At 50.9% G+C, this 17,252-nt stretch overlaps 1 protein-coding gene across 7 annotated transcripts in view; it reads right to left on the minus strand.

Moving 5' to 3' along the window:
• Nucleotides 1–17,252, minus strand: part of TSPAN18 (tetraspanin 18) — a 215,614-nt gene that overhangs the window by 61,690 nt on the left and 136,672 nt on the right. For 4 of the 7 annotated variants that reach the window (XM_027562591.1, XM_027562590.1, XM_027562588.1 and 1 more), the window contains one exon: nucleotides 17,102–17,242. The exons of 2 other annotated variants lie outside the window; for them this stretch is intronic. Coding sequence is in view for 3 of the 5 variants with exons in the window: in XM_027562590.1 (XP_027418391.1) it covers nucleotides 17,102–17,242 (141 nt within the window). In the remaining 2 variants the exon portion in view is untranslated. Of the gene's footprint in view, nucleotides 1–17,101; nucleotides 17,243–17,252 lie in introns of those variants that run through there. One more of the 7 variants, XM_027562595.1, reaches the window with a different exon arrangement.

Genomic DNA, 17,252 nt, shown 5'->3' on the forward strand with positions numbered 1-17,252 from the left:
CCAACTGCTCTGCAGATAATAACACACTGAACATTATAGCTTCTTCTCATTTTCTTTTCATAATGAGTGCAAACACTGCGGGGAACTGGCTTGTGGAACCCGCCCAGCGGATGGTGGGTGGGGAGGCGAGACATCTGGGGACCTGGCAGGGCCTGGCAGACCTCCTGGCGACCCCAATCCCTCGAAGCCCCAGGGCCCAGACTCGCCCTGAGACAGAGTACTGTTTGAGAGTAAATATTATTTTACCCTCCAGCTTAATCCAGACCAAGCTTATCTTTCCCACTCAAAAACCCACAGCCCAGAGAAAGTTAAGCGCTTTGCTGCTCTCCTAATTGCAGGCTTGCAGCTCTGCTTGGGGACACTGGTTCCCTGGAAAAACCCGATAAGTGGTCTGGTATTTGGCTGTGGCATCAGAGAGGCTGGCTCTGGGCTGGGCTGTCTGGCTTTCAGGCCCACATTGGGCTGGGGGAGCCCTACGGGGGACAATGTAGGCTGCAATACAGGGGCTGGTTCCTGGGGTCCCCGTTTCCCATGGATCCCAGAACCACCGCAGACCTGGCTACAGTGGGGATGAGGAAGTGAATCCTGCCCTTCTGTTTGATGCCAAGTCTCAATTGGCTGGAAAAGCGAAATGGGTCAGTGGGCCACCAGACCCCCTTCTCTTTCAGTTACCATGTCTGTTTCCCTTCTGCCAAGAGGAAGACCTCTGAAGTGTGGATAGAACTGGTTCTTGTTCAGACCAAAAGCTCTGACACCCTCCACCAGCAGTTTCTCTAAAAACAGGCCACCAGAGGGCAGGGGTCCAGTCTACTGAAGGAAGGGAATCTTCAAGGGGTTCAAGGAAGAGCCTGGGTCCAACCCAGCCAGGTCAACCCACCCAGGCACCAAATGTCTAATTAGTTCTCCAGCTGCTTCTCATCTCACTGTTTTCCTCTTTCTCCCCTGGCTGTTTCTAGAAAGATACCTGGGAAGAGAAGTGATTAGCGTCCAGGCTTTGCAGTCAAGACAGACTTGGATACAAAGGTTTTCCCTGTTTCCATCAGGTGACCTGGGGCAACTTGGCTGCCTTCTCTGTGCCTCGGTTTGCTTGTCTGTATAATGGGGTGACCATATGACCACCCACAGTGTTGTAGGGAGGACTATGTGAGGTCATGAGTGTACAGCTCTTAGCCCAGTACCTGACAAAGGCAGCTCTCAGTTGACTCTGCCCAGGATGAAAAAAAGGCAGAGGTACCAAGACTTTCCTGGGGCCAGATGGGCTCTTCCACTCGAAAAACCACCCTCTTCCCCATACCCGGGGTACCTAGCTCCCATCTCTGCACAGAGGTGGAGGAGTTGGGGACAGAACTGGCACTGGTTGAGGAACCATTGTGTGCCCTGCACTGAGCTCCTCTCATCTGCTTTCTACAGATGAGGAAACCAAGGAAATCCCGTGGTACAAAGGAGTTTTCCCCGGAGCTCACGGCACCTGTGGGGAAGCAGGACCGTGTTCTCGTGCTTTTATACAGGGCTCTCCCCTACCCACTCGGCTCCTCGAGCCCCCATGAAATAGTGGGGATTACCAGTCCTACTCCACAGGCACGAACTGGAGGCCCAGGCAAGTCTCCCAGCTGGCCGGGAGCAGTGAGTGGGGCTGGGATGAACCCAGCGGTACCAGTCTGGCCAGGTTCAGCTCATAGGAGTCCCTGGAGGGGCCAGTGCTGGTGTCCATGAGCGTGCAGCCCCCCGCCCCCGACAGTCACAGCCCTGCGTGATGCCGCTGCTTGGAGGGCCTGGAGGAGCAGCGCCTGCGTATCCAGGCAACAGGTGCATCCTTGGTCGTCCCCAAGTCACAGGTCTGCACATCAGGACAGTGCTCCCTGCAGACCTCCCGGAGGGCTCATTTTAGCTTTCCGGAAGGAAATAGACCCTAAAGAATCCAGACTCCTTGAATCCCCCAGGCTTCTGGAGGCAGAGGGCTTCTAGCCACATCTCCTTAAATGTTCCACCTTGTTTAAGTCTTGTAAAGGGCTTCCTAGGTGGCGGTAGTGTTAAAGAATCCACTTGCTAATGCAGGAGACATAAGAGATACGGATTCTATCCCTAGGTTGGGAAGATTCCCAGGAGAAGGAAATGGCAACCCACTCCAGCATTCTTGCCTGGAGAATCCCATGGACAGATAAGCCTGGCAGGCTACAGTCCATAGGGTCACACAGAGTTGGACACGACTAAAGTGACTTGGCACAAGTCTTGTAAATGCATATCCAGGTATAGATCTTTCCATGTTTCCTTTTCCCCCCATCAAAAAGTTTGCCTACTCTGAGTCTGCATATTCTTCTTTCTGAAAATATAAAGAGTAGGGCTGGGGGATGCCAGAGATGACACACAATCCTCAGGGTTGTCACAGAATCCCCAGGGTTCAAAACATCTGGAACCCTCAGAAGCTGCCACAGTGATCCTGCGAGTGTCCAGATCCCTGGGCTGTGAAACTGTGCTGACCACACAGGTCCCCTGAGTGCCAGAAAAAATTGAGGGGCTACGATATAATTCTCTGAACCAGTATGGAACCTCTAGGTTTCAATGGAGTGGGGGGGATGCAGCTGGGCTGCTCCAGGGTGCCTAGGCGATATCAGAGACCCTGGGCTACCAAAGCACCACTGGAATATCTTAAAATGGAAATGATCAGCTTATGGATCTTCCAACAACCCACAACTTCACACTCTCATTCCCAGCTCTGTATTCAGGATATGTTCTTTCTGATCTCAGTTTAAATGTTTCTTCTTCCAGGAAGCCCTCCCTGGTGTCTCCCTGGGCCTTGCTAGGTACCACAGCACAGATGTGATGTTATGAGCTCCATGACAGCTCCCTGGGTTTGCCCTATTGGAGCACTTGGCACACAGTACTGCCACTACCTGCCCTCGGGTCTGTCTCCTCCACCAGCCTGAGAATTCCTGGAGTTCAGCGACTGAGTTCTCGGCATGGTCAGATTACCCTTAACGAATCTGTTGTTATTATTGTTTAGCTGCTAAGTCATGCCCGACTCTTTTGCGACCCCATGAACTCCAGCCCACCAGGCTCCTCTCTCCATGGAATTTCCCAGGCAAGAATACTGGAGTGGGTTGCCATTTCCTTCTCCAAGGGATCTTCCCAACCCAGGGATTGAACCTGTGTCTTCTGCATTGACAGGCCGATTCTTTACCACTGAGCCACCAAGGAAGCTTAATAAATACTATTCAAATAAACAATGGCATCAATGCTATTAACCTACTGGGCACTTGATGGCTGTATGACCTGGGGCCAGTCACTTCACCTCTCTGTGGCTCCGTCTCTTCACTGCACAATTGGGGTACTAAGAATATCTGTCTCACAAGGCTGACATGAAGCTTACATCCGCTCTATAAAACACTTCGATGGAGCCTGGTATAGAAGCATGATATAAATAGATGCTGCTTTTTTTTTTTTCTCTTTTAAACCTTTTTTATGGTGATAACCACCCACTCCAGTATCCTTGCCTGGAGAATTCCCATGGACAGAGGAGCCTGGCAGGCTACAGTCCATAGAGTCGCAGAGAGTCAGACACGACTGAATGACTAAGCATAGCACGCACAGTACATGGTGATAACATTTAAGATTTACTCTTTTAAGAACTTCCAAGTATACAATAGAGTGTGGTTACCTATAGTCACCACGTTGCTCATTACATCTGTTGAGTTCAATAATCTAATAGGAAGTTTGTATCCTTTAACCAACACCTCCTCATTTTCCTGAACCACCACCACCAATCTGATCTCTAGTTCCAGGAGTTCAGCTACACTAGATTCCCCATATCAGTGAGCTCACACAGTATTTGTCTTTCTGACTTATTTCTCTTAGCATAATGCCTTCAAGGTTCATCCATGTTGTTTCAATGTTGAGATTTCCTTCTTTTTGGTGGCTGAATATAGATCTCTATTATTATTGTGTCTACTTAGGTTTTCACAGAGTCTAGACGCGCAGCAAGGATATCGGATTCTCCCATCCCCTGTGTTTAATGCTAACGGCACCAACAGTAGTGTCCACAAACATCTCTTACCACATGCCGGGCACTGCTCTTAATGCTTTACACACATTCGCCCAGTGGATCTCATAGCAGCCCTCTGAGGTTGCTGCTTGTTATGGACTGAATTGTGTTCTCACACATTCATATGTTGCAGTCTTAATTCCCCCAGTGTGACTCTGTTTAGAGATATAGCCCTTAGGGAGGTGATTTAGGTTAAATGAGGTCATAAGGGTGGGGCCCTCATCCAACAGAATTAGTGTCTCTCTAAGAAGAGGAAGAGACCCCAGAGACTCCTCTCTCTCCTTTCTGGGCACACACAGAGCAAAGGCCACGTGAGGGCACAGTGAGAAAGTGGCCGTCTATAAGCCAGGAGGAGAGGCCTCAGCATAAACTGAACTTCCTGCCACCTTGATCTTGGACTTGACCGTCTGGAACTGTGAGAAAACAAATGTCTTCTGTTTAAGCCCCCAGACTGTTCTATCCTGTTATGGCAGCTCTAGCTAACTAATATACTGTAATGTTATTCTTAATCTCATTTGATGCATGGACAGTGAGGCTTGGTGAACTTAAGGGGCTTGCCCCAAGGTCATACCTGGTGAGTGGCAAAGCTGGGCTGTGAACCAGGCATTGGCTACCAAGTCCACACTCTCCCTGAACCTGCCTCCAAGTTCAAGGGCAGGGGGCTGGGCATCCCAGAAGTAGGTGGCCAGGCCCGAGCAGCATGGACAGTCTATATCAAGGAGCATGGGTGGAGGAACAGGGCACATTTCGGCCAAGACTTTCAGGCTGTTTCCAAGATCTGCCTGCTATGCCCAGCATCTGAAGGCCGGTGGTAGGGAGAGGGCCTGACCGCATCCTATGTGACTACAAGCCGGCTGTGGCTACCGGGAGTCACCTTCAGCCTGGCCTAGAGCCAGAGCAGTTCTACAGTGGAAAAGGTTCCCAGGTCGGGTGGTAAGCTCCCTGTCCCCAAAGGTATTCAAGCACTGCTGTTCGACCTCTACTTACTGGTGATGTTTGGGGAAGAACGAACAGCAAGAAGATATTTTCATACCGTATGAACAGCAAGAGTAGATATTTTCAATAGTTCTCTCCAGCCTCAAGCAGCTGTGAAATATTAGAAGGGGCAGCAGTTAGAGGAGTCCCTGGAAAAAACACTTCCTGACCAGCTTTGCCTGTTAATTCTTGCTCATTTTCCAAGTCCCAACTCAGATATCACCTCCTCCAAGAAGTCTTCCTTAACTCTCCCTCCAACCTCCTCATGTCCAGGTTGGTGGCATGGGAGGGTCCTACCGGGGCTTCATGGGTGGTGCTAGTGGTAAAGAACCTGCCTCCCTATGCAGATGAAAGAGACTTGGCTTCGAGAAAACTTCCTCGAGGAGGGCATGGCAACCCACTCCAGTATTCTTGCCTGAGGACTCTCATGGACAAAATAGCCTGGCAGGCTACAGTCCATGGGGTTGCCAAGAATCAGACACAAGTGAAGCGACTTAGCACGCCCACACGCATGAGTCTAACTGGCAAAACTAGAAATGACATGTGACAATTGTAGGGAGACACAGTTCATCTTGATACAGTAATATGAATCTTCCATCTCTACGGAGTCAGAGAGGCCTAGGGTTTAAATCCTGGTGTCCGCCACTTCCTGCTTTTGGGGGAATGCCTCAATCCCTCTGAACTACAATTTCCTCAGCTGTAAAATGATTTCATCTCAGAGGATGAAACCAAAGATGAAAGATATCAATAATATCTGGCAATACAATATGGGGTATGGGCCACTGGCACTCGGCCTGTGATCAGGATATGCACATTTCCTTCCGTCTCTGGGAAGGCATAAGGTGGCGGAGGTAGTAAGCTGTCTGACACTGGGCGTATTCAAGCAGATGTCAGAGTTTGAGTGTTAGGATCGGGGTCAGAGTTCTTCTTCTTTGCACTGAAATAAAGATTGTACTCAGCAGTGTCCTTATGAGTTCTTACAACTCTCTAAAAGCACACGTACGACTCGGCCTTGGCCGGCTACGCAAAGAGTGGACATGCTTTCCACCCACCTCCACCAGGCTATGAAAAGCAGGAGTCCACTCACAATGCATGATTCCATTTACAAAAAATGTCCAGAAAAGGCAAAATTTACAGAGACAGAGGGTAGATTGGTTGTTGCCTGAGGCAGGGGGCGGGAACGGGGACTGAGAGAAAATAGGAAGCAGGTTTCTTTTGGAGGGTGATGGAAGTAGTCTAAAATTGGATTGTGGTGATGGTTATACAGCTTCATGAATTTACTACAAATCAGTGAATCATACCCTTAAAGTGAGAGAGTTTTATGGTGCATAAATTGTGCCTCTATAAAGCCGTTAAAAACAAAGCCAAAACAGTCACCAATAAAACAGGATTCCAGAGGAACCAGTGCTATGGTGGAGGGTGATGTCCACGCCCCACAGGAAGCATGGTGGGAGCAGGTTGAGGTCAGAGGTCAGAGGCCTGAGGTCACCTCCTGTCTCCTCGACCTGGGGCTTCACCTGGGTACTTCCTTGTTATCTTTCGTTGGGTAAGATGCTTGGGTAAGATGCGAGGAAATGGAACAGGCCCACTGGCCAACCTCATTAAAAGCCTGCAGAGAACCTCAGGCGATGTGAGGAGGTGGGGTTCTGCAGAAGGGTGAGGAATCCCGAGTCCTGTAGGAGACTGGCCTCCCAGAAGGCTTCAGAGGCCAGTGCTGTGTGGCAGCTCAGAGCATCTTGTGGTTCTGGGTCTCTGAGTTAAGATAAAAGCCAATGACTTGGCCTGGCCTTGTCTTAAGCCACGGCTGGGTCCACTTGAGGGAGGAGAAGACACAACCCATTATCTGCTGAGCACCTACTATGTGCTGGGGAGGGTGGGCATTCACCCTGGTGATGTGACTGGCTGGGGACCTGCAGACACACAGCGAAGTCTTATCTGGACACCAGACCTATGCACTGCGGACAGATATGACTTGCTCATGGTTGTAAAGCTGTCTAGTTTAAATATAAATGAGAAGTCAGTATTTATCAAACCTTGGCTTCCCAGGTCACTCAGTGGTAAAGAATCCACCTGCCAATGCAGGAGACACAGGTTCAATCTCTGGGTTGGGAAGATCCCCTGGAGAAGGAAATGGCAACCCACTCCAGTATTCTTGTTTGGGAAATCCCCTGGACAGAGGAGCCTGGTGGGCTACAGTCCATGGTGTTGCAAAAGAGTTGGACACAACTGAGGAACTACACGGCAATATTTATCAGACCCATCTAACATGAAAGAAAACCAGAGCTATGGACGCTACGTCACTTGCCTGAGACTGCACAGGAAGTGGCAGAAGTAAGATTTGAACCCAAGGTCTGTGTCAAGCAGGAGAATAAATTTCAGAGCAATCTGAATGAAAGCGGATTCTTGGTTATTAGTGAGCTCCCCATCACTAGAGGTATGTAAGCAGAGGCTTAATCTCAAGAAGTCAAAACAGATGACCTTGGAAGCCCTCCTAGTCCACTTAGCTTGCAAGTCCACAAATCCGTGCTGGTCATTTTCCTTGAGAGTTAAAACTGGACTGAGAGGAAAGTAGAAAAGCCTGAGCCATTTCTGAACCCCTGAGGGAGGGGATGTAGAGGGCAGGGCCTGGCTGGTATGTCCTCAGCTGGAACCATAGCTCTTCTGAGCTCCTGCTGCACACCACCACTGATTGCTGTTTGGGACTAACATGATACTCGAATACACTGGCTGGACCGGGGAGAGCGTCACTGGGCTCCAGGCAAGTGAACTTCATCCTAAACTAGCCCTGGGAGTGAGGGCAGAAAGAGCAGGGGCTGCCATCCCAAAGCTGCAAAAGGGCCCTGTCTGGCCCTCTAGCCAGAGACCTGTTTCATACCTGCCCCACCTCTGCCCTGCAGGGGCACTCGGATCTGGCCTCCCTGAGGACTCTGCATCCTCCCAGCTCCGGACTCACCACGGGATGAGCTCAGCAGAGGCCCCTTGCCAATCAAGAGCCCCAGGCCTGGGAGAGGCCCGGGCTCCCTTTCAAGTGCCGGCCTGGCCCTGGAAGACAGGGAGGGGGGCTGGGCCTCAGAGGAGGGGGCTGGGCTGGGGGCTTCCTCTGCCTCCTCCTCTTCAGGGGGCTCCCCAAGCCAGCACTGAGGTTGGGAAGGCCAGGGGCCCTCCGGACCCACACCGTCATCCACTCCGGGGCCCTCCCGCCTCCCCAGCCTCTACCCTGCTCCACCCTCAGAGGGGATCTCCGCTTGCTCTTCCTTCTCTTGGTGCCTCCCTCTGGACCTAGATCCCAGATGTACAGAAGGCACTGTAGTCTTTTCTGCTCAGTTGTTAAGGAATCTACCTGCAATGTAGGTTCAATCCCTGGGTTGGGAAGATCCCTTGGAAGAAAGAAAGGCTACCCGCTCCAGTACTGCGGCCTGGAGAATTCTGTGGACTGTATAGCACATGGGGTTGCAAAGAGCTGCACGAAACTGAGCGACGTTCACTTTCACTTTCACCCCAGAAACAGTGACTGGGGACTCTGGGGATGGAAGGCATGAACGCACGGACTAATTGCAGTACAAGACAGTTACAGCAGCCTTCCAATGTCTTAAGTCAGGCAGGGGCAAGATGGTTACCTGGGCTCTCGTACTCTCCTGAGAGAATGTTCCAGCAACGGGGCCGGGCTCCTCCACGACTCAGGGCGGCCCAGCCCCACACTGGCTCCTTCTCTTCATCCGCTGCAGGCTCAGCCATGCCCTCCAGAAGACAGCCTGCCCCCTGCTGTGATCCAGGAGCCCCACGCAACCATCCATCTTCCCACCATCCTTCCTCAGCATAAACCCTTCCATGGCTCCCCGGCACGCCTGGGGAAAAGCCCAAACTCAGAGCACAAGACGCCTATTGATTGTGCCCTCCCCTCCCCCACGCCCGGCAGCACCCCTCGTAGCTCCTTGAATGCTGGGGCTCTAGCACGCCCCAGGGACTTTGCATGGGCTGATCCTTCTGCCAGGAATCCACTCCCCTCCCCTAAGTCACACACAGATGTCTTTGTCCACCTTTAAGTCATTCATAATCCAAGCCTTCCCCAAGACCTCCCCCTTCCCCAGCGTGGGCTCCTTCACCCCTCTGAGTGTGAGTGCACCTCAGTGTGCTAGAGCCTGGCTGCCGGCCCATTGTTCTCAAACTTGATCTTGCATCAGAATCCTCTGGAAGGCAGCAGAGAACACACACAGGGAAGAGCAGACTGTCAGAAGGTGGACAGGAACGCGCAACTGTCTTGCCAGGAACAGGGAAGCTTGCGCTGGACCGAGCCCTGGGGCACGGTGACAAAAGAGGGCCTGGCCACATGGCCAGACTGTGTCTATGAGCCTCCCACCTCAAGCCGGGTAGGAATGTGACCCCTCAGGCTATCCCCCAGGACTCCAGGACACAACACTGGAGACCCTCAAGGCTCAGAGCAAACTGGAGCCAAGGACACGCAGGCTGCCCTGGTTCCAACAGACCACTGGCACTGACCGCAGCACTTTGGGCCCTGATGGCCATTTGATGCAACGGCCAACTGTCCACTGCCCGCTTCTGACTGTCTATCTGCCCTTAAGGCAGAAAAAAAGCCTTCCTAGGCTTGCCAAGCTCCGCATTCTAAGATAATATTGCTGGGGAAGGGGAGGGAAAGAGCTGGAAGGTGGCAGAGAGTGGGTGGGGGGTACTGGCTTTTATATTCAAATCCTTTCACTTGAATTTTTAAGGAGCATGTACTACTTCTATAACAATAACCTGCAAAATTAATTTTTGTCTTAAAAATGCAAAGCACTCTGCAAAAGTGTGTTCAGAAGGGAGAAGTCTATGCCACAATAGCTTAAGGGGTCATTAAATACATCATCATCCTCTCTTGAGCGTCTACCATGAGCCCAGAGCGCTACTCCACGTTGTAACACCCATTATTTAATCTAATGCTCATCACAGCGCTACGAGTTGGAAGCTATTAGTATTATCATTTTCTAGATGAGAAACAGAATTTGATTCAGGCTAAATAACATGCCCAAGATTACCCTCCCTTGGAGCGGGGGTCTGAACTCTCGCGTGTCTGACAGACAGATGTAAGGTCTGATAGACCTCAGGTTTCGTCCTTAGATCAGGGTACACACCATGCCGCCTCCTGCAACTGAAGCTGAAAAACTGACAGGCCCCAAAGCCATTTGTTTGGTGTTTACTCCACTACTTGAAAACCACTGGTTTTGCACAGGAATCCTGGTCAAATTGTCAAAGAAAAACAAACCCAGGACCTGGTATCACCACATCACCTGGGAAATGTGGGCCAAGGCGAGGAAAGAGTGTGAGACAGTGAACCCACTGAGATCCACCCATCCGTCCAGCCATTCCCCAACCCCTGACTGAAGCCTGGCATGCCTGGCTCTGTGCTAGACGCTGGGGACCGGAGAGCATGAGATGCCCTCAGCTACCAGGAGAGGATCAGGTGAGCGCAAGGCAGACAGGAGCCCTTAATGCTCTCCAACTTGCCAGCTTTGTGTCCTCCAGAAGGACCCCGAACCCTGCAATCTGGGACCCAAACAAGCATAACAGGCAGTGAGAGGAGAACACAGCCCTGTAACCCAGGCCCACTGCTGGCCTTTCTCTCCCAAATGCCTTCCTGCGCGTAACGCCAAGCTTGGTCTTGGCAATCCAGTCCATGCATACACCAGACCAGCTAGATGTGGCGGATTCTGTGGCATTTCATCCATCAGCCCCGAGATGGAAAGGAAGGGGTTATGCAAAGCTCCAGGAACTGCAGGGAGCAGGATGGGATTTCTCCCCACGTTCCAACTTGCAGACTTGAGTGCACTTATGTTGCCATGAGCTCCTCTGTCCAGTGGTATCCACGGGGCCAGCTGGAGGGCAGAGACTGCCCCAAGCACAGTCTGAGCTGCTGAGAGCAGGCAGCATGAGTGCCCCATTCAACAAGATCAACAGGATCCCACGTGCCTCTCAGAGACCCGGGAACATGGCATGTTTGATGGATGAATGAATGAATGTGATTTTGAGGAAGGCAGCTATGTCCCCATTTGGAGATAGGAGAGGTGTGACTCTTGACCCCATCACCCGATTTTTGGGGACATGGACATAGGCTGCCTTTCAGGCACCTATACAAAGAGTCTGTTGAGGAGTCCTCCCACAGAGTTATAAAACTGAAAATATAAATAATGTTAATACCAACAGCATCAGTGCTATGTCATAAAGTACTGAGCTCCGGCAGGTGTGCGATCAAGCACATTATCTCACTTGGCTATTTCACTGCATCTTCACATCAGTCCTGTGAGAAACAGAGTACTATTAGCCCCAATTTGTAGATGAGAAAACTGAGGCTCAGAGGGCCAAGCCTGTGCCAGTAGCAGAGTTGGGGTCTGCACCCAGGTCTGACCCAGAATAAAAGTTTAAAGCTGGAAGGGGCCTCACGCCTTATGTTACAAAGCACAAACTACAGCACAGGGAGGCTGAGGTCCTCAGTAGCACAGCTGGGCCAAGAACTCGAGAGTGCCCCTACCTTCAGCGGCCACTAGGCCGGCTGCTTGCAACATGGTCCCCGATCATGGTTTCGAAGTTCTGCAAAGAACCTTGAGATGGGAAGATTAATTATTCTTGGTCGGTGTGCAGCACTGTCTCTTCTAAAGGGCCCCTCCAAAAGTCCTCCTCCTGGGCATGGAAGGGAAAAGGAGAAAACAGAAGAGCCACTCAGCTCCAAACCCAGCCCGTGGTTTAAGGCGGCCTTGCGCGGCCAAGCCTGGAGGACTGCAGAGAAGAGGCTGAGTGCCTTCATCTCACTCCCTACCTGGCACAGTCTTCCCAGCTCCAGAGCTCCTGCCTCCAGGCTTCGGCTCTCACTGTTCTTTCTCCTAGAAAGCCCTCCCCCTCAGCATCCTCGCCTGTCCCCTGTCCTACCCCGTTTTCAAAGCAGATCAAATACACTGCTTTCCCCTGATTTCCCACCACTATCACCACCTAGCAGAGTCCGCTTGAACTGGTCTTTGAACCTCCTAGCCTTCCTTCATATTTCTGCTCCAAACTCTCCCATTCTCCACTTCAAATGACAGGACTTACTTTCATGTCTATCTCCCTTATAACCAGGTGGCTTGGAGCAGGGCCCCCAGTGCTGGCTGGGAGTGGAAAGGTTGGCCTACCCTTGACTCGTGCACACCCCTGACTGTGTTTGTATACAGATCTCTAACCTTCCTTCCTCTTAAGGGCCCATCACCAGCTTCATCTTAAACTCTCAGTCCTAGAGGGTGAAGACCAAATCATTCCAGTGTCTCTGCAGCATCAGTCATAAGTGGGGGCTTCAAAAAATAATGTGGAAAATAATTGTGACAAGCATCCGCCAAGTCCAACTACAGTTTGGCATTGAATGAGACACTATATGAGGGGTTGGGGGCATAAAACCCAGAGGAAAGATCCTGCCCTCAGTGGATCTCACAGAGGAGATGGGAGGGATCCTTGAGGGCAGGAACATTTCGACCTTGCCCACGCTTAATTCCCAGCAAATAAACAGTGTCTGAAACCCAGTAGGAGCTCAAAAGACAACGGCTGTAGAAATGAATTAATACATATTGACCCAAGAGCAGTGAGCATCCCATATAAGGCAGGGTGGTGCTGAACGCTGAGTTGGTCTGTGCGGTGAGTCAGAGCTGCAGAATTCACAGGGGAGAGAGATGGAGAGAGAGAGAGAGAGAGACACGGGTACAGGGCCAGGAGATTTGTGGTTGACCGAAATCAACAAAGGGCAGATCTTAAAAAGCACTTGGCCACAGTTGCCTGGGAGGCAGCATCAAACACTGTGGTTTTCCATCTTTTTTCTGCAGAGCAGTCTTTTTTCAAATGAAATCAAACACTGTACCGTAAATGCATAACAGAGCTTCCACGGTGGACGTCAGCTGGGGCTACGAGGCTGGCCTGCAAACCCAGGGACTCCTGGAGCCCCTCCAGCTCAACCAGTGACCTCCTCCTCTCCTCTCCCATCCCTCCGAGAGGCCCCAGGAAGGAGGTGGCTGAGGGGAGGGCTGTGGGCCCTCTCTGGGTTGTCATAGGCCAGGTCTTCTGGGAGGCCATTTAGGGCAAATAAATGCTAAAGTGGGCTTCCTGGTGGCTCAGCCATAAAGATCTGCCTGCAATGCAGGAGATGCGGGTTCAATCCCTGGGTTGGGAAGATACTCTGGAGGAGGGCACGGCAACCCAGTCCAATATTCTGGCTGGAGAATCCCAGGGACACAGGAGCCTGGCGGGCTACAGTCCATAGCGTCACACAAAGTCAGACACGATGGAAGCAACTCAGCACGCACACACGCAAATGCTAAAGTAGCTCAAGAAACTTTCCCCAGAGATGAGGGAAAGCAAAAGGCCCTCCCAGCAAGGGAAGGGCAACCCAAAGCCTCCAGGTAAGTGGTAGCTGTTGTGATTCAGCTGGTCAAGAATCCACCTGCAATGCGGGAGACCTGGGTCTATCCCTGGGTTGGGAAGATGCCCTGGAGAAGGGAAAGGCTACCCACTCCAGTATTCTGGCCTGGAGAATTCCATGGACTGTATATAGTTCATGGGGTCGCAAAGAGTCAGATACGACTGAGTGACTTTCACTTTCAAGTGGTAGCTGAAATAGTGTGGTGGTTACTAGGGAACACAAGGACTCAATTTAGGACGCCCTTGCTTTCTGGACTATGCTTTTGAAAAGTGAAGCGCTGCCTGCAGAGTGTGTGTGTGTGTGTGTGGCTTTCAGATACCAGATCCACTGAAACTGAATGCATATCAGAGAGAAGCTACCTGGGTGCTGTAAGCCACAGGAAGGGTCCGTTTAGGACAAACCAGCCCCCACCCCCTGCCACGGCACCAGTAGGGAGCACCTGTTGCTGTATCTGCTCAGCATCCCTTCTTCCATCTTCTGAAAATAGCACCCGGGTTTCCCCTTTGGGGTACCAGCCCTCTCACACTTTCAGGCTGAATCCTTCCACTCACAACACACACACACACACACACACACACCTCCAAACACAGACCACTCAACACAGGCCTAGTCTGCTCAATGAGCACATTCTCTCCTTCAGTGATTGGTCAGAGGTGGTCATGTGACCCAAGACCAGCCAATAAGCTTCGACTCTGGGACTTTCCGTATCCCCTGCAGCCGACCTTCACTTCTGGCCCATCACTGGTTCTTCTGACCTGGGCAGCAGCTCTAGCCTTCCCCTCAGACCCAAGGACCAGGCACAGGCCAGTAGCCTGTGGGGCTTACCCGTACCCCAGCGTTCCCAGCTGTGTGGCCCCACCTAGGGTTGTGTTTTGGCTGATCTAGTGAGATCCCTCCAACCTGGGCTCTAATTCACTCCTGGGAAATAGAAGCACTCCTTTCATTGGGTTTGCCATGAACAGGATGTCAGCCTGGAGCTGCTGGCCGCTGCCCTATGCCACGTGGGGAGTGTTGACTAGGGACTTAATCCCACAAGGAAGGAAGCAGAAGGCACAGACCTGGGCATCTCTTGAAATTTGGACACCAATAAACAGGCCCCAGATTGTCACGATATTGGAAAACAAAACAAACAAACAAAAAATGAATATGTTGCGTATCTTCTTGCTTTATCAGGTTTGAAATGAGTGTTGGCTCCCAAATGATGCAGCATCTGACCTCAGTTCAGGCTTTGCCTGGCTTCCCTGGTGGCTCAGACAGTAAAGAATCTGTCTGATAACGCAGGACACCCGGATTCAATCTCTGGGTCGGGAAGGTCCCCTGGAGAAGGAAATGGCAACCCACTCCAGTATTCTTGTCTGGAGAATTCCATGGACAGAGGAGCCTGGGTGGGCTCTAGTCCATGGAGTTGCAAGGAGTCAGACATGACTGAGAAACTAATACTTCACTCATCACCCCACCCCACCCCACCACCCTGTGTCCGCTGCTCCACCTAGGGGTCTCGTTTGGCTGATCGAATGAGACCCCTCCAACCGGACTCAGATCCATTCACTCCGCCCCCATCCCTCCTTGTTCTGTTAACTGAACTTCAGTTCTGCTGCAAGAAACTGACACCACACAGTGAATGAGGGCCCCCCTGAGCTCGGGGTGGGAGGAGTCACCCCGGGGCTTTGGTCTGTGCCTCAAAGAGATCTGTGAGGGCAAAGGCAGTGGGGAACGACTGGGCTCATTGTCAAGCAGTGGGGACCGTTCCTCGATCTTTTACCTGCTGTATCGTCTTGGGCAAGCTGCTCTCTCTGTCGCTGGATCCTCAGCTTTAAGTGGGGATCACAGCACTACATCCCTGACAGAAGGACAAACATCTACAAAATAGACAGCACCAGCTGGTGGTGATGAGATGGCGCAAAAGGAGCTCTCACTCGCTGCTGGTGGGGATGCAAAGTGAAGCAGCCACTTTGGAAGACAGCTTGGCAGTTCCTTAAACAGCTAGATATACTCTTACCGAATAATTCAGCAATCATGCTCCTACATATCCACCCAACTGATTGAAAAGTTATGTCCACACAGAAACCTGCACATGAATGTTTATAGTAGCTTTATTCATAATCACCCCAAAATGGTAATAACCAAAATTTCTTTCAACAGATGAATGGATGAACAAATTATGGTGCCTTCTGTGGAATATTACTTAGTGATAAAAATGAATGAGCCATCAAGTCATGAAAAGCCATGGAGGCATGCATATTGCAAAGTGAAAGAAGCCAGTCTGAGAACGGTGCCTACTATGTGATTTCATTATACGATGTTCTGGAACCGGCACAACGAAGGCAGTAAAAGGACCACCGGTTTCTGGGGGTGAGGGAGAAGGCACGGAGGATGAAAAAGGGGGATCATCTCATCTGGCAAGGCAGAGGGTCCCTCGGTACCCATTGCCCCTCCTTTCCTTTTAATAGAATTATAATTGGATAGATAATCCCCCAGAATAAAGACTCTAACTCCCAGCCTCTCTTGCAGCTAACTGTGCCACAGGACTCCATTCTGGCCAATGGGGCCTGGGAGGAAGTGATGGGTGCACCCTCTTAAAGGAAGAGGCACCATCTCCTTTCCCGATCTCTTCCTTCTTGCCGACCAGAATGGAGAGACTGTCACGGGCCATGGTGGGTCATGTAGACAAGCGATGGGTACAGCCACAGGACAAAAGGAACTCAGGTCCCTAATGTTTTTGTGTCAAAGGATCCCTTTAGCTTAGAAATTTCCTTAGAGAAAAATCAACCTGTCTCTTGCTTAAGGAACTTTAGTTTGCATTTTTTATCACATACAACCAAGTGATTATCCTTATAAATGCAAGGACCCTCAAGAATTGTCCTGAGGATTCTGCATAATATAGGTAAAACAGCTTCACTCACTCATTCATTCATTCAGCAAATAACAGCCAGTTTATTCTGATGACTCAGGCGGTAAAGCGTCTGCCCACAGTGCAGGAGACCTGGGTTCAATCCCTGGGTTGAGAAGATCCTCTGGAGAAGGAAATGGCAACCCACTCCAATACTCTTGCCTGGGAAATCCCATGGATGGAGGAGCCTGGTAGGCTACAGTCCATGGGGTCACAAAGAGTTGGACACGACTGAGTGACTTCATTTTTACTTTCTTACTCTGCTGGGATCTGGAGGTTCAACTAGGAACGAGACAGACAAACCCCTGTCCTGTGGAGTCCATATTCTATTGCAGGAGACAGACGAGGACTCAACATGAGGATGAGTTAATTACAGATTGTCACAAGTACAGTGATGCTATTAGTAACAGCTAACGCTTACTGCATTCTAAGCTTACTACATGTCCTGTTCTAAGGGCTTTTCATATATTATTTCATTTTATCTTCACCACAAACCCGAGAGAGGGATGCTGTTGCTTTCTCATTTGACTGAGGAGGAAGCAGAGTCATAGAAAGGTTGAGAAACCTGCCCAAGGTCACACAGCCAGTAACTGGTGATTCAGGATTGGAACCCAACTCTGTTCGACTTTAAAGCCTTAACCACTGGGATCTCCTGCTAATGAAGGGAATACAACAAGACACAGGTATAAAGAATGATTAGGGTGTCCTCCGACGGCTGCTGTTACCAGCAACAAAACCAGCAAAAGCTGCTAAACACCCCGAGCTCCCTTACCTGGGTAGCCGGTGTTGAGAAGTCTGGAAAAAGATTGTGCCCACGCTTTTAGGAGTTCAAATGCAAAGGGTTCACGTTGCTTTGATGACAGTGTCGGAAAGTCTGGTCCCTGCAAGCCCCGACTGTCAAGGAGATGCCCACCTATGAGAGA

The sequence above is a fragment of the Bos indicus x Bos taurus genome, chromosome 15, assembly GCF_003369695.1.
Source record: "Bos indicus x Bos taurus breed Angus x Brahman F1 hybrid chromosome 15, Bos_hybrid_MaternalHap_v2.0, whole genome shotgun sequence".
NCBI classification, from domain to species: Eukaryota; Metazoa; Chordata; class Mammalia; order Artiodactyla; family Bovidae; genus Bos; species Bos indicus x Bos taurus.